Source organism: Xenia sp. Carnegie-2017, unplaced genomic scaffold (assembly GCF_021976095.1).
Source record: "Xenia sp. Carnegie-2017 unplaced genomic scaffold, XeniaSp_v1 HiC_scaffold_19, whole genome shotgun sequence".
Taxonomy (NCBI): Eukaryota; Metazoa; Cnidaria; class Anthozoa; order Malacalcyonacea; family Xeniidae; genus Xenia; species Xenia sp. Carnegie-2017.
Window position 1 is genome coordinate 9512368 of NW_025813481.1, and position 22781 is coordinate 9535148.

A 22781-nucleotide genomic window follows, 5' to 3' on the forward strand; every position below is an offset into this window, starting at 1 on the left:
CTAAAGGAACGCCCTTGTCTTCCAAGAAACATAATAGTATCTATCACACGTTTCAAAACTGTTTTGTTTAAAATGAGTTCCTTTTTACGTCTTTCAGACTCGATTTTCCCCTAGTGATGAAACTGATTCGATATTGAGTTTTCTTGAAGGAAAAGAGCTTCTGCAACTTTTGCATTTAGTTGAGAATTGCATTTTTCATGCTCCAGAATTCTAATATACTGCTTTTTCCCTTTGGAGAAACTAAAGTTTGCAAAAGCTATTCCTTGATTTGACCGAATATTTTCTCCCCTAGACGTTACATCTGTAAACAGAATGCATGGTATGCAAAACAAGCTGTCTTCACTTAGAGAATAGGAAATCCATTTTTGTCTTGCTCCATCATCGTGGAAAAAATCTTGCTGGGAGCAATAGCGAAGGCGATCTCCTTGTACTATCCTCCTTTGTTTCAAAACAAACTGGGATGGTTGGCATGGATTCATTTTAAGTAAACGCCTTTTTTTGCTAATGCTGAGATTAGGACCAACAACTGTCCCAGGGTCAAACGTGTTTTCTTTCGTATCATTAGAAATATTTCGATTCAATTTATTTTCAGCAGATTCTGAGATGCTTTCGCCTTCGTTACGTTCATTTGAATTTACAAAGCTCTCAAATTCAAGGCATTCACTAACAGAATCATTGCTTTTGATTGATTTGAAAGTATGCTCATCTTGATCATTTACATCTATCGATTCAGATTTTTCTTGCGCATGCCCTTGTTTAATGTCTTCACTTATGCTCGGCGTTTCCCTGAGTTTTAATTCTAACTCCTGTGTTGTTTGTGACAAAATGCATGGTGGGTAATTTTGTATAGGTTTAAAGTAATCAAGCAAAACTCCCCCAAGTTTCGAAAATTCTTCTTGTCTAGCTTTCTTTAATTTTCGATACTCAGCACCCGACTTTTTTCTCATCGTGGTGTTGAAAGAATTAGACATTGCAGTTAGTCTTTAATATTGCACCATGATCCATGATGTACATTAAATAATATTAAAATAGATTTCCCAACACAAATGGAATTATCAAATGAAATGTTTGTTTTGTGAATTACATCTGTATTGCCAGCAATAGAAGCTCAAAATGAGAGTTGCATTTTGAGACATTAATTTAATTAGTCTTCAAATGTTGTTGTTTAAAATATATCTTAATTTCAATTAAATATATGCTGTTATGCACATTCGATAACTGCGGATAAATGAATCTTGAACATCTACGAAGAAGCTTTAAGTGATTTAAAAAATTTTTACCGTATAATAACTTGCTTTACTACTGAAAATGACAAATGTGTCGTCGTAACGATGAAAATGTAAATAACATAATACGAACAATGCAGTACATGCTGCGGTATCATTAAGGGCTACTTCATGTTAGACTATGCAATATGATAGCAATTTACCGATGACTGCACTACTGTCATTTTTAAAAAATATATTATTACGCTCGGATTAATAATAAGATAAAATGCCAGTAACGATTACTGTCTGTGAGGGAAGCAAAAAACATTGATTAAGATAGGCAAAAAATTACACATTTTAGGCATTGTTGCGCCCCTTAAGAGGACAATTTGGCCGTGTATGCATAGGTGAAACTAGAATGCTAATTGGGGGGTGTGTGTAAATATTCATATATTCACCTCTGCCTTGCTGTTGAATTCTTTTGTTGGCGATGTTAAACTCAATAGAAATCAGCAGTGCAAAGCTGAATATATGAATATTCACCCCACAATTAGCGTTCTAGTTTCTCCCTGCATGTATGTTGTCTACAGTCATCGTTACAAATCATGCAGGCGTTGTGGCCACAAACAAAACATCTAATTATAGAATGCTTGTCAATATCTTATTCTTTAATCGACCCCCTGACAAAGTGTCATTTTGGTCCGTCTACTCCCTTTCTTCCGTAATTCCTTAAAGTTAACTTCATTCACTGGATATATAACTGTGAAAATAACTGTTCTGTTTCAAATGCGTTTTTTTTATAGCCCATATTTAAAACTTGATGACTCGTATTCAATTCAGCGCCCACAAAATCAACAGCTAGGGGTGCCCTGCCCCTCCCTGCCACCACGCCATTGTTTAGAGACGATTTTTCGATTTCTCATTTTGAATGATAAATTTTAGTTGAATGTGGTGATGAATGTTGTGCCCAATGTGGTGATGAATGTTGTACCCAATGTGGTGCCAATTTCACGGTAGTGAAAGAAATGAATGAGTGAAAGACGTTTCTGGGTGGATGCAAGCAAAGGCACCGGTTTGTTCTTGGAAAAAACTATCGATATGTGGAAAGATGATGGGTTGTGGCTAGAAAAGTTTCGTATGTCTAAGGGAACATTCGATTTCATTTGCGACAAGATCAATGACACTCTTTTGCGAGAAGATACAAATTTCAGAAAGGCTATCCCTGTGCCAAAAAGAGTAGGAATTTGTCTTTGGCATTTGGCTACTAATGAATATTTGCGTTCTTTAGCTTGGCGTTTTTTGTATAGGAAAAAGTACAGCCTGTGTAATCGTGAACGAGGTTTGCCAAGCTATTGTTGACGTGTTACTGCGTCTTGTTATCAAATGGCCAACGGGCGATAGACTGCAGAGTATCGTTGATGCCTTTCTAACGACATGGGGCTTCCCTCAATGTTCTGGAGCCATTGATGGCACTCTCATATTCAAATTGTAGCACCTTCAAATTCTACACAAGATTACTACAATCGAAAAGGATTCTACTCTATTGTTCTCCAAGCTGTTGTTGATCATCAATAAAGGTACCAAAACGTACTGCTTTTTGTCAGGGTTGACTTAATAAGTTTTTGTCTCCCTGTTATGCAACTGACATTTTTCACCTTCTAACAATTTTTAGATCCCATGGGGGAGTTTAACAGTGACTGATGTAAAATAGGTTACTTATTAATTTAGAATTCTTATTAATGTGTTTCAACTAGTTGAGTAAGTAAGTTACACAAAGTGAATTAAATTACACACACTTAAAAAGTAAAAAATATATATTTAAAAATTTTTGAAGATTCACTGACATTTGCATAAAGTGGCCAGGTCAAATCCATGATGCAAGAGTTTTGTCAAACTCGGGAGTGTTTGCAAAAGCTGAAGCAGGAAAACTTTTCCCAAATGTAAGTTCTTATAATAAAAAGCTTATCTTAGGTCAGAGGCAAATTTTACTGCATTTTTGATAATAGCCACTAGAAAATTCATGGTCTTGATATACTCTAGAGAGGAAAAGAGATATGTGGTTGCAATGTACCATTCATTCTTATTGGTGATCCAGCATATCCACTGTTACCATGGTTGATGAAGAGGCATCCTAACGATGGCAATCTCAGTCCTGCTCAAAAGAAATTTAATTACTACATAAGTCGAGCAAGGCAAGTCGTGGAGTGTGCATTTGGCCGTTTAAAAAACAGATTCAGATGCCTACTTAACAAGAATTATACAAATTTAGATCATTTGCCTATGAAAATTGCAGCATGTTGTTTTGTACACAATATTTGTGAGAGTAGAGCTGACAAATTTTTTGCAGATTATGTTGAACTTATTCCTGTTGATGAGATTTCAGAATTTGTTTTACAGAATACAGACACAAGTGCATAGCAAATTAGAAATTCTTTAACTGAATTTTTGATAACACAATAAGCTGATGATAGCGAAATTACTCATATTCTTAAATGAAATCAAAGTTTGTAATATGTTTGTTGACTTTCAGCATCATGGTGAACATTGTAGAATGGTTGTTGCACAAGCTGAGACCTCATTGCTATTGCATTTGCAAGAAGTGACATTGACTCCTTATAAACATTAAGCTCTTCCTTTTGTAACTCTTGCTCTTTTTCTGCTTCTTTTTTCATTTCTGAAAAAAACATTTCATCGGACTCTTTGAGATATTTGTTATGCTCTTTCATTGCATTCTCGAATGCCACTTGCATGCTGGAGGGCTTTCCCTTTCCCCTTGGTATTCTTTTCCTTGGCACTGATTTGTTTTCACTTTGAGATGGTTGGGATTTCTCATTTTCTTCACTAGGTAACTTCTCATCTGCATTACTAACATCTACATAACATATCTCATAAATGTTACGACGTAATAAAACAAAATATAGTACACACATGCAATGCTCTACTATTCACCTGCTTCAATGTAATCGCAATATGGGCAAACAAGTCTGTCATCATCAGCGTATACTGCAGTGCTGTTTCCAACATGGGCTCCTGCTGCCTAAGCTCCACAAACTCATCGTAGTGAGGACATTTTTTTCAATGAAGATCCCATGTCCGTATTTTCTTGTAAGCTCGTCTGCTATGAAACGCAAAACCAATATTTTCTTTTGCAAAAAAAAACCCACTTGATACCAACTCATCCACGATAACTTACCATCATCATCATGCCTGTTAATGCTTTTTATTTCAGCATCAGCTGATGAACACGTTGATTCATCAGATGTATCGATGACGTTTTTTAGACCCCTTGCTTCCGGTCTGTCACCCAAGAAACTGTCCATAACGTTAAAGAATTTAGGTTCATTGCCTCTCCCAGCTCCTGATCGTGATAATGTGTCTTTGAACTTTTTGTATTCAGATTTCATATGCTTAAATTTAGTTCTAAATTGCGTTCAATCACGATCTATCCCCTTTTATAAATATCAGCGTTTTTGTGGGTACCTTTCAACTTTTGTTGAATTTCTTCTGTACCGTACGCTGAGAGGAGGGCTAAACAGTCTTTTTCTGACCAAACCTCTCGTTTTTGCGCCATTTTCCAAGCTTTTTCTCTGTTTTGATTTTCAATTTTAAGAAAAATGTCTGCGTTTTTGCGGAAACGGCATGGGAGCGAAACTGTTCTATCGAAATAAGCTCACTTACGTTCACATATAAACCGGATCGATTTCAGATCGATCTCAGACCACCTTTCGAAGCGAGCTGACTGAGATCGATCTCAAATTTTAGCGAAGGTTCACACTTAGCTCGCTTTACGTTAGATCGATCTCAGATCGATCTAAACGACCACTGTGAACAGGCCCATAGCTATGACAAAACGCTTAATTTGCGGAAACGCATTTTCGGCTGCAGGAAGAAAAGGGAGTTGGCTCTTTTGTACTTCTCAGAAATATGGATTTTCCACTAAGCATACAACGCATTTTTTTTTGCCTTCGCTTGCAAGATATTGTAAAATTACATCGACAGGAACATAACGCAAATATAATTTTCCAGCACCTCAAATAGAATTCACAACTTGTCTAAATGAGTTCTTGAAGATTGCTACACAAATGACGATATCATTGTCTACTCTACTAATCAAGACGACGAGATAATGCACTACGGCATTAGCAGCATGGATATCAAACCTGGTGTCCACCCCTTTATGGCTACACGGCCTTTCTCAATCAGGATGATGAGATAATGCACTACGGTATCGGCAGCATAGATATAAAACCTGGCGTCCAGTCATTTGTGGCTAGACGGCGATAAAGTGGAAAGATCGCATGAGCTATTGCATAACAAATCGTTGCCCTTAGTTGTTAGCACTTGGCTTTCTAAAGCAGGTACACACACACCAGACTGATTGGACTGAAGGAAATCTACAGTATTAAGGCTGAAACACACTAGGCAGTCGCTTTAGTCGCGCGTCTAAAACTACCGCTTTGCGTGGTTACTAAGCTAGTAGCGTAGTCGCGTCAGCTAGTCGCTTTGAAAGTTCAACATGTTGAACTTTTGACTTTGGTCGCTTCAGTCGCTTTAAACTGATTGGCCAATAGATACATTTTAACTTCCTAAATGCATATCATATTTCCTGTCATAAGCATCATACCACAGAATAGATCATAGATATAGTAGGACTAGATTGCTAACGAGCCGCCATATTGCGTGTCATCCATGATAAATCCAAGATGGCGTGGGAACCGGGCAAAAAACATGGAGTCACTATAGGGCAATTGATGTTTTTCGCAATTTTCTTCTTCTCATTGTTTTCAAACTCATCCGATGAAGTTTTATTGGAAACAAATCTTTATTTCAAGTGTTTTGAAACCATATTTGACAATTATAATTGAAATACGGGTGAAAATATCACTTTCGAAATATTGTGTAAATTGGTCGTTTGGGGAATCAATCTGAATATTTCTGACAAAAAAGCGACTTATTCGAGAAAGCACTCCCACTGTACTCGTACTGATATGTGAGATATGTGAGATTCAAACACGGTTTGGAAAGGCTATCCGACTTTGAATGAATGAAAAGAGGAGTAAGGAGATACATAACACTGCAGCACTATTATCTACTGACAAGATCTTAGTGAAGCTATTAAAGTTAGTAAACTTAACTGAAGGAAACTTACCTCATCTCAAGTAATTGTATGCAGGAGCATTGGCTATACTGATGAGATCTTACAGCTAAGAGGTTCAACGAAAGAGAAGGAACTTATGTTCAGGAGCTTGTTATATTAACAGTGGTTATTTCAAAATCTGACATAATTACATTCAAACACATAACCCAAGATACTGTTACAATACTATTTTTTGAGAGAGTTATAAAGCTCTGTATAAAGTATTTTTTACCAGAGCTAAGGTGTTCATTAAATTTATATATTATCTTATGAAATATTTGATATGGATGTCATTGGTGGCATATCCAGAATGAATGTTTTACACTTGCTATGTAAATTTCACTGCATCATTGCTCATTTCATTAGAAATCTATTGTTTTTACAGTGAGTGAACACAGCAAGATTGAGATAGCATGAGCAAACAAAAATGCTGGCTATGGCTGAGATTATTATAAGATATAGCTGTGAATAAAATATATGTGACTTTTATGCTTATCATACTTAGTTATAGTATATGTTTTTATTATGCTATAGCTACAACACCATCTATGATATCAGTTGTTTCCAATGGCAATACAATTTTATAACTACAAATGTCTAAATTGCATCACATTATTAGAGACACAAAATGTTGATAGGAGAGTTTCAGCATTATTAAACAGTTCCACTCTTTGGCATGATGATGTACTGACCTATATCAGTGGATACATAGCCAAGAAAATTACAAGTTGCATCAAGTGTGCTGAATGTGCAACTGCCTTAACCATAGAGAAGGATGACCAACCTCTCATACCTGATCACTCATACTGTCATGAAGGTTCATTAAAGTCAAGCTTAACCACTTTCAAGACCTATGGCAAGCTTACAAGTCCATCCTCCAGTTCCTCCTCATTGGTAAAAGTAGTAAAAGCAGCAAATAAAGTCTTCGATGAAGATTAATTTTCCCATCTTTCTGTATGTATTCAATATCATGTATTTCAATGTGGACGAACAATTATGAGAACTAAAGCAGACGAAATCCGTTTAGTTTGGTAGACAAACGCCTCGAGACAACCAAACGACCAATTTACACAACACTTCGCAAGCGATATTTTCGCCTGTATTCCAATAATAATTGTCCAATATGGCTTCAAAACATTATTAATAACGCTTTGTTTCCAATAAAACTTGATTGGAGGAGTTTGAAAACACTGAAACGTAATAAACTGCAAAAAACAACAATTGCCTAATAGTAGCCCCAAGTTTTTTGCCCGGTTCCCGCGCCATCTTGGATTTATCATGAATGTCACGCTGCCGTCTTAATAAGTCTTATATTACGTCACACTCGTTAGCAATCTAGTCCTACTATATCTATCGAATAGATACATACAGAAGCGCCACTCGATGTCGGAACCTTTGATGTTCGTGTCCCCAGCATCCGGGCAACTTTACACGGCGGCCATGTTTCCAGCCAGATAAATGCAGCCAGATCGCAATATAATATATAGTTCTACGGATGGGTTTTGGCAAATAAACCCAAATATTTCTATAGATTTGCCATTTTTTAAATATTTTTTGTGTGGATACAGTTAACACATCAAGCTCTCAACAATTTATCATTAATTCGACGTCCGTTTTGATAAATGAGGGTTTATTCGGAATATTTACAAAGTAGATATGTATCTGACGAGATGCGTACTCGGTATATGGTTTGTCGTCAGTTTTAATTTTATCGTATAAAAATTCTGCAGAGAATCTTGAAGACATTTGTTCTAACATTTGAAATCTCGGTCGTGGCTGAAACAAGTGACAAATCAAATTATCCTCCAGTTAGTTTATATATTGCAAACAACGTTTGGCAGGACATTCGAATCACCAAAATTGTCTACCCAGGTGTTTTAAACTATCAGAAGCGATGCTGCATGGCCACTATGAAAGTCATCTGATGCTAAAATATTTTGTATTCATCACAGTTGTGACTTGTGAAGCTTGAATGACTTTTTGAGCAAGTTGGAACATAAGCAGCAGCATGTTGGCCTCCACCAATAAAGTGCTTGAATAGCAATTTGTAAAACATATACTGCCATATGGTCGACATGACTTAACTTTGTTATTTCTGCCTTTTTAAATTCAATCAGGAGATTATTTATATATTTGACATAGATGCTTATTGATGATGTGAGAAGTGAACATAAAAAAGCTTCCTGAATGCTTTTGTGAATTGCATTAGTGTTGGCTTGGCACAGTTTCCCCCTGTCAAATATTTTAAAAAAGTTTTCTGGTGTATCTGTATTTCACCTTTTGGTAAATATTTTACTGTGTAAAGTATTACAATTTAAATAATGGCATTAAGAGTAACTATAACTGGGTTTTGTCAGAATAAGTTCTGTTTGTGACATGATTACTTACAATAAAAATTTTAATTTACTGAATGAAGTTTATGGATTTTAGCAAAAATTAAATTTTCGAGCCCTTTGTTGCAATAATTTCTCTCTGCTGGTTGATCAATGCGGTGAATCAAACATAATTCTAATCATTTTTCACATACAATTGTTGGTCACAACTCACAAGTGAAGTTTAACCAAAGAGGTAAGCTGTAGGAGCTTGACAATATGTTTGACATAATGGTAAAGTTGTTAATTTAATTGTAACAATTTATCAATAACTTCATTCTTTAAAAAATTGTAATTTCATATATTGTTTATTAAAAATAAGACAACAAAAAACATCTTTATTTGTAAGTTAATACAAATTTGACAGACATGATAGCCACAGGAACTCAATATACAATTACAAATAAAAACTTTCAATTACAATTATGCAGACAAGCTACATTGCAAATAAAAAGCCCCGATTCAAGAATCAAATATAAATTAGTTTAGTCCAAATTTTATACTAATAACGTCTTCATCTGAAGAACGTTCTTTACGCACAGTAGGTCGTTTTATCGCTTCTATCAAATCCGTTGACCAGTCTAATAGGAAACTCTTTACTAGAAAATACAGAAATGGAATCACATTAAATATATTTATTACTTTTGTCCTAAATTATAAATTCTTAGGGCAACTGCCGTTCAATATAAGAGACGTTCTAAACATGGATCTCGCATACAATTCAAGGCAAGAAACTATAAAACCCGTAAAATTATATTTGACGAACGTATTTTACAACAAAACTGTTTCTCACCTCATATGCTTGGTATCCTACGGTGGCCTATATCTACGGTGGCCTATATCCGCCATGGCAAAATATTTCAATTACAAATCTAAAACATTAGTAACTACGTCACAAAGTTAATACTCACGGCAAAACATATATACTCACGGCAAAACATATATACTCACGGCAAAACATATATACTCACGGCAAAACATATATACTCACGGCAAAACATATATACTCACGGCAAAACTTTAAGAATTAAACCGGAAATGGCTTTTTATTTGGCACTTCCTGAATCATATGTTCAATTGTTCATTTCATATGCATTTACATGATCAACATGGCGGCGGATCATAGAAAAGAAAGTTCGCCATCATCTAGCGACTTTGTGTAAGTATGAACGGAAATTTTTCTAGCTTTTTATTTTGATTGGTTATGTTTGATTGAAAATTATGTTACCTGAAATTCCTCAGATTGATTATTCTCATTTTACTGCTTTGTTCACATGATGAGTTGGATGAGGCAAGAGCGTTTGAATTGTGTCAACTCTGCGTTGATATGGCTTGAAAGCAACGCTCAGACAAGGTCAACGCTACAATGGACATTTGTCCAGTTAGAAGGAAATTCTGATAGTTTGAGTGCAAATAGTGGACAACTTGCTTGCTCTTATATTGCCTATAAGAATTTGAATCTTATACGTCTTTGACAGTGGTCTTTGAAAGTGCACATGACTCGAAAATTTTAGCCTTATATTATATTTTCATTCATCAGAACTTTTAAGATGACAGTGTATTTTCTAAAACAGTTTATGCATTTCTTTCTCAAGATATTGTTTTTGTTATATCCGAATTGCACAACTTGTAACGGACGTGATTTTGGATAACGACTCGCTGCAAAGTTTTAACATCCTTTAGTTTCAGGCCACTTTTGGTAGAAATGATTAGGCAATTTTTTATAAACTTTTTCATAATCTGCATTTCTATTTCATCTACTGATTAGGTTTTGTTGCAATTGCTCTTCAAAAATTAGAAGCACATCCCAATACTGCTGGAAATGCCAGGCTGATCAATCAAAGATTGGTCCACCTGACTGGAAGCCACAAACATCTTCCAGCGAAGGAGAATCATCCATATGCAATGCAACCTGTAGCTCCAACAAAAAGGGATCTTTTGGCAGGTCAGTAATCTCAGGTGAACCAAAAACTTTGTCGCTTGAAGATTACATGCAACGTAAGTCCAAAGAGCAAATTTCTGGACATACTTTTCGCCCCAAGAAAAAACAAAAAGTCAATGATAATAGTGATCAAAATGTCACAATCAACATTGGTCTGATGAAAATTGTAGGCAATGAATTAAAAGCCGTGTGGGGTAAAAAACTTCCGGTTGTTGTTCCAAAGACCTCCAATTATCGAAGCATACTGGATAAAGCTGTTGAAAAATACAAAGCATTTGATCGAAAGTTTGATGACACCCAAGAACATATATTGGTTTATGAAGATGGAAGTCATGCTCAGCTGATGCCTGGAACGAAAGATTTTTTCCAACTTGACAATTATAAAGTTGAGATAGGAAAAGATTTTAAAAGAATTACCATGTACCTTTGCACCTTGGAAGACCACAATATTTCCGAAGGTATTTTTGACCAATTCAACTGCCACAAAGAGGACAAACTTTTTGATACTATGTATGAAGAAGATGAGTTTTATCAGCAGGATTCGATTCGTGAATTGTGCAACACTGAAGAATCAGAGAGGGTATGTGAAGATGCAAAAGTTGCCCAGAAACTGCAATATCAACTTGATACAGAAGCTTATGCATCTCCTCTATTCATTCACAAGAATCCTGAAGCAGTCAGCTCAGTTTATGAAAAAATACTAAAAGATCCCGTAGATGTTGTCAAAAAACTGGGTGACAAGGTAGATGCTGAATTGGACCAATTTTTCTTGGTAGTACGAAGAGGAATCAGCCTGACAAGATTGTTATCTTTGTGGCAAAGGGAAGCGAAGAAAACCCCTATTACAAGAATTTTTAGAGTTCGCATTATTGGAGAGGATGGTATTGATTCTGGCGCAATGGCCAAAGAATTTTTAGAAAAAGCTACCAGAGAAATAGAAAAAATGATGCTTCCAGATGGTTTTCCAGTTGATTCTACTCTACATGTCCAGAATAGCAATTACCATACTTGTGGAGAGATAGCTGCAGTATCCATGGCTCAAGGGGGGCCACCTCCATGTTTCCTTGATGAAGCTACTTTCGATATGATGGTTAAGGGTGTAGATATTCACAACATCAAAGCAAGTGATCTGTCACCAAAAGAGCATCAGTTAATAAAGCAAATTGAATCATCATGTGAAGACTATGTTGATACCATTCTTGAGCATGGTTATACAGGTCCAGTGAATAAACAAAACATTGAAGCAATTGTTGGTTCAATCAAGGTATTTGATATTCACTGTGTTACATGGTTTGAAAATATAGAATTTTAAATGACTAACAATGATTTGTGAAGCTTGTCTTAAATGCATGTAATGAGAGTTTTTAAGGTCATGGTGCTGTTCATAATAACCACCTAAAGTTGATAAACATATGACAAATTTGACAACTTTTACATACTTTTTATAGAAAAAAGTATCTCATACATGTTGAGCTCTATTTTCCAGTTTTAAAGTTAGCAGTAGCCTCAGAATAGAAATCAAAGTTAAGGTTTAAAACTCATAGTAACTATTTTAAATGTGCTATTTTGTTAGGTTAGTCTCCTGAATCGTAGAACTTTGTATATGAATGAGTTTCTTGGTGGTATGAAAGCATATGGGCTACCTGACTTAATCAAGAATGACCCTGAAGCTTGCAAGCCACTATTTGTCAATGGCAACTTCAAGAAAACTTTGGAACCTGATGCCAATTACTTACTCTCCATTATAAATCCTATGTACTCAGAAGACGGTTCTTCTAGAAAGAAAGTCGAAGAATCTATTATAGACTTTTTCCAGGATACTTTGTTGTCATTTGATGATGGCCGTGTATCTGGTTAAAAAAAGTGCAGTTGCGTGGAATTATGATCATGAATTGGGCAACTTGTCAGCAAATCAAACAATCCCAGAGATTGAATCACTCCCCCTCTACAGATAATTTTGAATCACCTGATTTGTCAGTTGCTGGTATCATGCAATGGATTACTGGCCAACGGCACAAACCAGTTGGAGGAGAGAAATTTGGTATAACAGTTTTGTTTGACCATGAGTGCATGCAGCGTAACCCTCAGCACACTGTTTGTTTCCCAAGAGTTGGAGCATGTGCCAAAGAAATTACATTTCCAACACGTCACATGCAAACAGAGAAAGAATTCATTGATTTGTTTTTACTTGCTTACTGCAAGGGACAAGCATTTGCAAAGCCTTAGCATGACATCTGTTGTGTAAATCTGTTTCTTAAATAAATCTTAAAGTTGGCATTGACTATGAGTTCTTATATCTATAAACACACAATAAGACACATAAAGTGATATTGTTTAATATACGTTTGAGCTGTTCTTTAATTGTTTTCGCTAATTGTAGCTTTCATGTAAATAAATCTGCCTAACTAAAAATACTTAATCTCCATAAGCACCTTTGGAGATAGCGACAATGTTTTCAAAAAGTTCCAGCGCTTCCCTCCAATTTTTAGGAATATTAAATCTTTTATCAACCATTACATATTCAATGTATTCAAAATACAAGTTAAAGGTCTCCGATTCAATTAGATGATTTCTTGCATACGACTTTTTGTCATCTGTTACTGACACAATAAGATTTGATTCTCCTCCCTTACCATGTGGTAAAAAATACAGCACATCTGGTCTTCCATCAACTGTGTAATGCCTGGACTTTCTGATCTTATGTGTATTCCAATGCTCGCATGTTTCAGTCAAATGTTTTTGAATAAGGCGTGCAAAACAAAACCACAAGCAATCTTTCTCAAATTCGTTCGACATGTTAAGTCTGCCATAGTCAACAAGGTCCTTGAAAAAAGTTAATCCACCAAGAAGACTGGGTTTTCCTGTACATAGACCAGTAACTTTCGATGCGTTGATTTCTTGGGGATCCAACATATCTGTGAGCATTTTCATTATCACAGAAAAATGATTGAATTGCAGCCATTTTACCGTTTTCGGTACCCAAATCAGTTACTAATTCAACAGGACAGCCCCCATACTTATCCACAGCTTCAAGGTAATAAGAAGCAATATTATCAGGATAGTTGTTAGATCGCGTCACAAATAGCCACAAAAGTTTTCGGCTCCACCCGTCAATGCAGCCGTGGATAGCAAAGCCATATGGCTTTAACTTGTCGTAGCCATCAGCGTGCCATACTGCATTGGGACCTTCGTTTACATAAACTCTTCTTTTCAACTTATATATTTTTCTCATTTCACATCCTTCAGGGTCTAGCTGTCGAAGCAATAATTCCACAATTATTCTTGGTACCTGAAAGCCTTTTAATTTCAGGCAATGCCACACATGTCTATAACCAGGAATACAGCCAGGCCCATCTAACAAACGACTAATCTCTTCAGTGACCAAATTGATATCATACACTGGGTTTTTACGTCGCAAATTAAATTTTTGCAGTCTTCTTTCAAGCGTTCTTTTGCTTATTTCGATGTTGCGATAAGTATTTAAAAATAAAATAATATCTTTGTACTCAAATCCCTTATAGAAATAGTATTCTATCAAACCTTTCTCGTCAACGACATCAGGTTGAGGTTGTTCTTCATCCGCCATATTGTCAAAGAAAGCAACCGGCAGTACTAATATAAAGGAATAAAGTTTTGCCGTGAGTATATATGTTTTGCCGTGAGTATATATGTTTTGCCGTGAGTATATATGTTTTGCCGTGAGTATTAACTTTGTGACGTAGTTACTAATGTTTTAGATTTGTAATTGAAATATTTTGCCATGGCGGATATAGGCCACCGTAGTATCCTATCCGATGGCATTAAAAATTTTGTCCATAAGTGAATTTGAATTCGTCAAATTTTCGAAAAACAACTCTTCATAATATTAATCTATATACATTCTGGCCAGTTTATCTGGCTGGAGTAATGGCGGACGCAAAAGATGCGCACTTAAGAACTGCGTACAAGTAGGGGACAGATTTTTCGCTGAGTGGCGCTTCTGTATGTATCTATTCTGTGATCATACGAAATTTATAGATTATACCTTGGAAAACGAAAGCAATATATAGTGAATTCACACTGGAATCTTTCAGTTTTTATATGACTTATCAAATAGGGACAATAGGAGCTACAAACTGGAACCCTAATGCACAACCTAAATGCACAGAATAGGATTATCCACGATATACGCGTAATGTGCTATGATCATATTGGCGTGTTTTAACTGGCTTGTTCTCTTTTCTCCACATAGTAGTTTGTACTGAGTAAATATTCATATATTAGTAGCTATAATAAAGGCCGAAATAAAAAGTTTAAGTGATATCTGTGTCTGTAACAAACTAAAATCACCGCCATGTTCAATAGACGCCACGGTAAATGTCGCGATGGTCGCTGCATGTGTGTTTCTAGAGTTCAAGCGACTGACGCGTGCGCATCAATTCGCTTTGGACGCGCGACTGAAGCGACTGCCCAGTGTGTTTCAGCCTTTAGCATTAAATGCTCGAGCTTCTGCATGGAATATATTCATTGAGTTACCATGAATTTTTTTACTATAGTATGCTCTTATTAATGAACTCGAGATACTAACCAAGAAATATCAAACTAAAGTATTTTTATGCAGACCAAGCACATCTGCATGGTCTGCATAAAAATAAATCGTCTAAAATTGTGTCATTTGGATAAAACACACTTTTCGAGTGTTTTTCATCTGACTTACATTCGCATTCATACATACAAGTGTTGCATAGTCAAACGTAAATATAACAAAAACTCCATTTTAGTATCTGTTTAGCGTAGCCAGCCAGTAGATGTACTACTGTGAAGTAGATATTTAAGGATTACCATTATTCATTTATTTTCACGGTCATTTGACACAAAAATATTTGCATGGCGCGATAGTAAAAATTAAGTCGGGCTGGCTACTGTAATGCAACATATTCCAATTGACTAAATAGAAATACTAATCTCCAGTTAAACAAGATTTTGAAATGAAGATTTGATTAAGACCAAATCAAAACAAATCAGCAACCCAAAAATGACTGAACAAGTATTAAAAAAATTGAGTCGTTGAAACGATGAAATAAACATTAATTTAATAAGCTTACAACAAAATTGAACGTCTTGTGACGGGCCTTGCTGAGGCGGTTGACGAATTTGAGTAAAACGAAAAGAAAAAAACCCATTTGCTGACGTCGAAAGAAACAAAAACAAAGTGCTCGTCTTTTAGTTTAACTTGGGAATTTTTTCCTTTTTTAATAAAAAAACTGGCTCCAGCAGCTCGTGGCAACTTTTTTTTTCTTGTCACAGAAGACATCCTACCGTGTTTTTAACAACTGAGAAGTCAAAGATTGTAATTTATGTCAAGCATTTTAAGATAGGTTTGCATGGGTAAGAGACGCATACAAATATGAATAAAGCTATTCTTCTAATAGAATAAAAGATAGATGAACCAGGAAATGGCGTTATAAATATGTTTTACATACAACAACTTAAAGCTGATATCCATACAAAGTGCAAATTGTCGCGCGATCGACTTTTTGCGATCACTTTCTTTTGAACTGTGTGCAGCAGTGGGAAACGGTTCCGGTCGAGAGTTACAATTGAAAAGAAAGTGATCGGAAAAAGTTGATCGCGCGACAATTTACACTGAATGGAAATCAGCCTTTAGATTGATCAGTTCATAGACATCGAAGATAACACGTTGCCAAAAGCACGTAAGTCCTCAGATGATTGAAAGGAATATCACTGCAACGCTACCTTCAGATTATTTTAGATTCATTCGTGATTCACGACTATATATTATTCACTTGCGAGAGTGTTGCTGTATAGAAGAAAAAAAACTATTTAATTTATTTTTGATTGTGATGTACGAAACAAATTTCAAAGAAAGATTTTGTTTTTGAGTTTTTATGGTTTTGAGAAGAAATTTTGTAATTGGGACTGTAACCAATGTGCTTTCACATATACACAGTTTTATTTTGAGCGAAAGAGTTAGTCTGTTGTCTGTAAACAAACGCAACTGAAAACACTTTTGCGGCATGAAGGTTTTGCAGGTTCATTAGTCAAAATTTCACACCTAAACAGCAAAAACATGTGCAAACAATAACAGATTTTATGTGTAAAAGGTTGTATTTGTTGTATTCATAAGTAATAACAACGAGTTTTTCATCACGACCGTGAAAAAAGTCACTCGAAGGCTGTACGTTTTTTATGTCAAAGAAATAGACCTTTCTTTTGGCATTTCCAAACGATAAATCATTATCAAATCAAGAATTTTTAGCCTTGGTTAATGATCTTAAAAAATTATTTACTTCGAAGCAACAAAGTTTTTTTTAAAGTAAATGGTTTGAACCCGGGAGTATCGTTACATGTTTGTGAATGTAGATCCTCCAGGTTGGTATAGTCCTGAGAAGGACTGTTTTTGTTGTTGTTGACTGACGTTTCGACAACCTTAGCGGTAGTCATCTTCAGAGTCAAATGAGGAGTAAACGTCAGGTTAGCCGTATTTGTTATTTGGTTCTTACGTCATTGTATTGTGTGTACAGGAAATGTGTGGTTGTCAATTGTGTATTGTCATTGTGAATTAGTGTGAAGTGAAATGTTTTTAGTTGATCGTTTGTTTGTATTGTGAATAAGTCGTTTGTAAGGTGCCGGTAAACTAAATGTAAGGCAAATAAATGAAATTCATTGTCCGGGTCAAAAACACCTTGCTTTTCCAAATATAAAAATATTTTTTACAAATCGACTGGCAACAAGACGGTTTCCCTCCATAATCTTTCAATCCTTTGGTGCGATCTGTTCAGGGGGGTTTTTTCCAAGTTGGTATACCAACTTTCTAATGTAAGCCGTTGTCTATAGTCAGTACTGTAAGTAATGCATTTTGCCGAGTCCCAGTCAATGTTGTGCTTTGTGATGCTCGGTGATGTTCGGCAATGTGATTAGTTTTGTCTTGTTTCTTAGTAGCTCGTTTGTGTTCAGTAAGTCTTATGTTTAAGTTCCTGAAAGTTTCCCCGATATGGGAGACGTGGCAGTCGGAACAGTTTACTTTATAAACTGCACCTTGTCGTTCGTTGGGTTGTTCTTTGTCCTTTATGTTCGTTAGTACTTGTCGTAACGTTAAGATTGGTTTATGTGGGACACGTATGTTTTATGGTCGTATGATAGGCGAGATAGTCTCAGACGTACATTTGATGTAAGGTAACGTTGCTGTTGTCACTGCGTTCTTAGTTTCGTTGGGTTTGTAAGTATTGCGTTTGATAAAGTCAGAGTTATAGTTGTTTTTGTCAAAGACACGTTTGAGATAGTTTTTTTCATTGTGTAGAGCGTCCGGTGAACCACATATGATTTGTGCACGTCTTATTAATGTTCTGTTTGTGGTGGCTTTGTGTGATGTAGGGTTGTAAGATGATTGGTCTAGAAGTCGATCAGTATGTGTTGGCTTGCGATAAGCTGTTGTTCGTAGTTTTTGCTTGTCATGTTTTACCATACAGTCGAGAAAAGGAAGAGTTCCGTTTTCTTTGACATCTTTAGTAAATTGTATGTGGTGTTCTGTTTGTTGATGTGAGTGCGAAAGTCATCAATCTCGGCTGCATGTAGTGCTGTGATTGTGTCATCTACGTAGCGGAACCAAAAAGGTAGTGCATGTTTGTAAGTCGTGAGCGCCCGTTCCTCTATAGATTGCATTACAATTTCAGCAACTACAACAGAAACGGGTGAGCCCATTGCTGTTGCATGTAATTGTTTGTATTGTGTACCTTTGTACTGGAAGTTAGTCGAGGTGAGGCAGAGCTCCAGTAGCTCCATAATGTCTTCTGTCGGTAATGGCAGTACGTCCGTGGTGTTTGTAATGAGGGTTTTTGTACAAGTAAGTGCCAGATTAAGTGGAATGCTGGTGAACAGTGATTTCACATCAAAAGACACTAGTATATAGTTGTCCGGTATTTGAATAGTGCTCATAGAAGAAATAGTTTGGCCGCCCGGCCGGGTGTTTCTATTGCGTGGAAAGACTGGTGAGAAGCGGCTTCAATATTATAGCAGGAAAAGGTAGCGTCCAGTTATATTCATTTCAATGACTTGTATGATGACTTTCACAATAAGTCGTGACTATAATTCTTACATAGGTAATATGTTGCCATAGAGAATGATCATTAGAATATGTAACTAAATGGTCAGATGCAATTGACAAGTTTCACCCCTTTAAAATTTATTCACAGATTATCTTAATAATGAGCAAACAATGACATGTATACTTGTAGTGAAAGGCTACGCTAATGAGCGTGTTGCAAACAGCAGAAACCTACTTGATTCCTACAAACTTTTTTATGTTCATTCACAGAAAGACAGTCAATTGAATTGCCAGTCTAAAAAATACAAAAATTGATTTTCATGAACATCAGCATTGCATTGGACTGGCTTTGGCCACTGACATGAAGGGGCGAAAAAAATTGCTTACAGATAGGAGTTCCAAGAAAATACATCGAGGTAAAGAACATACGAAACAATACATCTCTAAGCCCTTTTTTTGCTGAGCAATTAGCGTAAACAACCTACATATTTTATTTGCCATGTACGGGTTTTTTGTCAGTTCACATGCAGTGTGAAAACAGTACATTTCTATAGAAAAGACTCAATCCAAAAAATGCAAGACTGAAACTTGTGGTCTGGCTACGCAGGCCGAGTCCACTATATATTATAGTAAAAAAAACACATTTGCATTTCACAGTCATTACAAAAAAGTAAATTATATGCTTTCTGCTGTACCTTTACGCTCCACGTCTACCGACATATTTACTTTTATCTCTCCAAGCAGGATTGTCTTTGTATGGCTTATGTTCAGAAAACCACAGCTCTTGGTTTTTCCAAGCCATGTAATTCATGTTGATTTGAAAATGACAATTGTATACGACTTTAGTAATTTCATGGTGTGTAACATTATCTTCTCTCTTATAAACACTCCAGTAGAGCCTCATTTGATCAGGGTAACTTTGGTGAATACGAATAATTGAACTACAAATTTCGTTTCTTTTCTTGACATCCTTATCTGACTGAAAATCAGGCGATGAACTAGCCTCCCATTATGTGAAAACGTTGTTTGATTTGCGATAGCTTTCAACCAATAGCCAACAGCCTAACTTTCCCAAACGTAGCACATCAAACTGTCTTTCCTTTTAAAAAATAATTCGACAATGTCAGAAGTCAAAAGAAGAAAAGACTCATCCAGCCATGTTGCATCTAAAAATTGAAAAAAAATCTCTATAACTATAATGGCGGTCGAAAAGATCTGCTCAATTTTGTATTTTTTATATACAGGTAAAAGTTTTAGTTTGTAATATAGTTTCACATTCTGTTTCCGAAATTAATAATTTTCAAACATGTTATAAATTCCCACATTTGTCACCAAGGAGACTTGACGTGTGTGTCATCACTACATCAACAGTTGGAGTTTACTCCAATACCACCAAGTGAACGAAGAGTTATTAAGTGGATGAGAAGAATGTGGACAAGATTTGGAATTACGTAATTGTGGAATTTTTCAATAGAAGTAACAGCGAATCTACTGCTCGCGCTATAAATGTACAAGAACCTCAATTTTTGATTAACTTAATCGAAGAAGTGCGAAAATACCATTGCATCTGGAACGTTTCGTCAAAGTTGCATAAAGACAAACCAAGGAAACTGGAAGCATTGCGACGAATTTCTGCTGCTTTGTATGTACCTGGTATGTTATCTTAACAATATAGTTTAGCTTAAACTTTTGGAACCTAAAAGAACAAGATACCTGGTTTTCATAAGCAAAAAATCCTTAAATTTATAAAACAGGTAAAACTCTGTAATAAAATACAGTAGCCATTTATGTAATCACTACAGTTCTTGGTCCAGCTTTTGCAATTGAAGTGTGTCCTACATTAACTATTGAGTGTGAAAATTGTATTGCTATATTAACTGCCACTTGTTGGGTATAAATTTATGTCTATTTAAATGTGTTTGATTAGAAATATCTAGTTATGTGCGTTTTGCTTTATTTTATTCAATACTTCAGTTAACAAAACTTATACAACAGAGCCGTTATGAGTAAAAATAAGCAAACAGTACATATTACACCTTCTGTTTATTAAAACATTATATTATTTAAATGTGATACTCACCCATGCAATTATCACAGTGACATGACACTGATCATCAAAATGCCAGTTAATTAAGAAATGATAGTATTAAATGAGCTTTATATGGAAGTTGATATTCATGGTAAGATTAAATATGTCCATTTTGCAACATTCCAGATTAAATTTAGTGTAGCTCACTATTTTTTTCTGCATTGTACCTGTAACCATCCTTATATTGCAATTTCCTTATGATACTCTTCTTACATTTTGTCTATGGTGCAAACCATTCACATCCTAAGAACGTCTTGTCTGGTGTTAGACTGTAAAAAAATACTGGTGCATTCCTTCTTATTGGGGTTAAAACTAAGTCAATTGGCATGGGCCATAGCTAGAGAACTAAATTGGGAGAGGGGAGGTTTGTTTTTTCTTATATTTATTTGAGCTTGAGTGATTTCTTTAGAAAGCTAAATCATTTTCAAAAGAAATCAGTCTGACTCTACTGAATATAAGAATAAAGACACCTCCCCATTTATTGTTTTAGTTATGGCTCCTAAATTCGATACTAAACAACTATGTTTATGCGCGATGTGATGACTGAACGAAAAACTGAAACCAACATCCCAATTGAAATTGCCGAGAATCCTGATGTGCTCTCCACCGATGAGGATAGACCATTTACATCATTTACACCAATCACTGTGGACCATTCAAATCTAGAAATTTCAGACTCAAAACCTCTTCAAAAGACTCGGAAAAGGCGATCAGATCGGATTGGCGATCTTTTGGCTTTAAGCCTTGCCAATGATATAGCATATGCTAGAAATGGTGATTCAAAAATAACAACTAACCCAGAAGACCAGAACATTCTTTTCTGTTCCAATTTGGTTACTACCTTTAGGAATTTGACTGGAAAGAAAAACAAATTGGCTAAGATCAAAGTATTGCAAGTTCTTGCTGAGTTTGAAGATGATGACGAAATGTAGCAGAATGTTTTTTTCCTTAAACTTTTTCAAGAAATTTATTGTTACAAATAACTTTACGTTTGCATGCGTTAACCACCACGTTTTGTTATAAAAACAGTGACAAAACTAATAAATGTTTCTTTGATTTAGTTAATCGTCGTTTTGAAAACAATCTACTGTAGCATGTACTGCGTTCCACTGCCAGCGTACTTGTCCTTTTGGGGACATGATGTAATTTTTAAAATCTTCTCTAACAAGCTTTGCATCACGAGAGTAGTTGTTTGACCCAGCGTTACTGACATCTCTTAAACCCTTATCTGATTGTGTCACTTTTCTCCATTCTCCAAGCTCTCTTCCGTTTTCTGTGTCGTTGTCCACGAAACCAGCTGGACAGTATTTTGTGCTGTGCGAAAAAGACCTTCCAGCCATAAGATAATTGTGCAGAGCGACTACTGCTTTTGTAATTTGAATAACCATTTCAACTCTGGCGCGAATTGGTCGACGAAATACCCGAAATCGCGCTGCTATAATTCCAAACGCATTTTCAATTACCCTCCTCGCTCGAGACAGCCGATAATTGAATACCCGCTCAGATATTCCCAGAGCTTCTCTAGGGTACAGTTTCATGATATTTTGCTGTAACTGAAACGCCTCATATGCCACTATGACAAATGGATAGCATTTTTGAGTAGAAGGGAATGCCTTGGGCCTAGGGTTGCCTAAGCTGTTTTTCTTAATTGATTCGCCCATTGTACTGTAAGAAAATACACCACCGTCACTATTCTGTCCTGAGTCACCAATATCAACCAATATGAACTGGTAGTTTGCATTTCAAATAGCCATTAAAACAATAGAATGGGTTTTCTTATAATTAAAGAACATCGATCCAGAGTTAGCTGGTGCCTGCATCACGACGTGTTTCCCATCAAGCGCACCAATACAGTGTGGTAATTCCATTTAATTTCAAGCCCCTGTGCTATGCACTTCCACTCTGCCTCATTGCTTGGACATTTCATGAATACCAATGACAGTACTTTCCACAGTGCTTCACATGTTGAAAAGATGATTCGTCCAACAG

General features: G+C 35.9%; 1 protein-coding gene and 3 long non-coding RNA genes across 4 annotated transcripts; 2 read left to right on the plus strand and 2 right to left on the minus strand.

Moving 5' to 3' along the window:
- Window positions 1-2198: 2198 nt before the first annotated feature.
- LOC124438774 lies at window positions 2199-3706 on the plus strand. Its single transcript, XR_006946164.1, has 3 exons — window positions 2199-2785; window positions 3043-3148; window positions 3249-3706. It is a non-coding gene; the product is annotated as an uncharacterized LOC124438774 (long non-coding RNA).
- Window positions 3707-9021: 5315 nt separating this feature from the next.
- On the minus strand, window positions 9022-9731 carry LOC124438775. The gene is made up of 2 exons (XR_006946165.1): window positions 9511-9731; window positions 9022-9316 (listed from the first exon to the last, which is right to left on the minus strand). It is a non-coding gene; the product is annotated as an uncharacterized LOC124438775 (long non-coding RNA).
- Window positions 9732-9826: 95 nt separating this feature from the next.
- On the plus strand, window positions 9827-12517 carry LOC124439419. The gene is made up of 3 exons (XM_046989644.1): window positions 9827-9876; window positions 10486-11923; window positions 12233-12517. Exons 1-3 carry the CDS (start codon window positions 9827-9829, stop codon window positions 12515-12517), a joined length of 1773 nt encoding a protein of 590 aa, XP_046845600.1.
- A 6307-nt stretch (window positions 12518-18824) lies between these two features.
- LOC124439122 lies at window positions 18825-19596 on the minus strand. The gene is made up of 2 exons (XR_006946284.1): window positions 19399-19596; window positions 18825-18998 (listed from the first exon to the last, which is right to left on the minus strand). It is a non-coding gene; the product is annotated as an uncharacterized LOC124439122 (long non-coding RNA).
- Window positions 19597-22781: the final 3185 nt, after the last annotated feature.

Coding starts and splice junctions, on each gene's coding strand:
- LOC124439419 (XM_046989644.1), top strand. CDS start 9,827: ATGGCGGCGGATCATAGAAAAGAAAGTTCGCCATCATCTAGCGACTTT. Junction 9,877..10,485: donor CCATCATCTAGCGACTTTGT/GTAAGTATGAAC, acceptor TCTACTGATTAG/GTTTTGTTGCAATTGCTCTT. Junction 11,924..12,232: donor CAATTGTTGGTTCAATCAAG/GTATTTGATATT, acceptor CTATTTTGTTAG/GTTAGTCTCCTGAATCGTAG.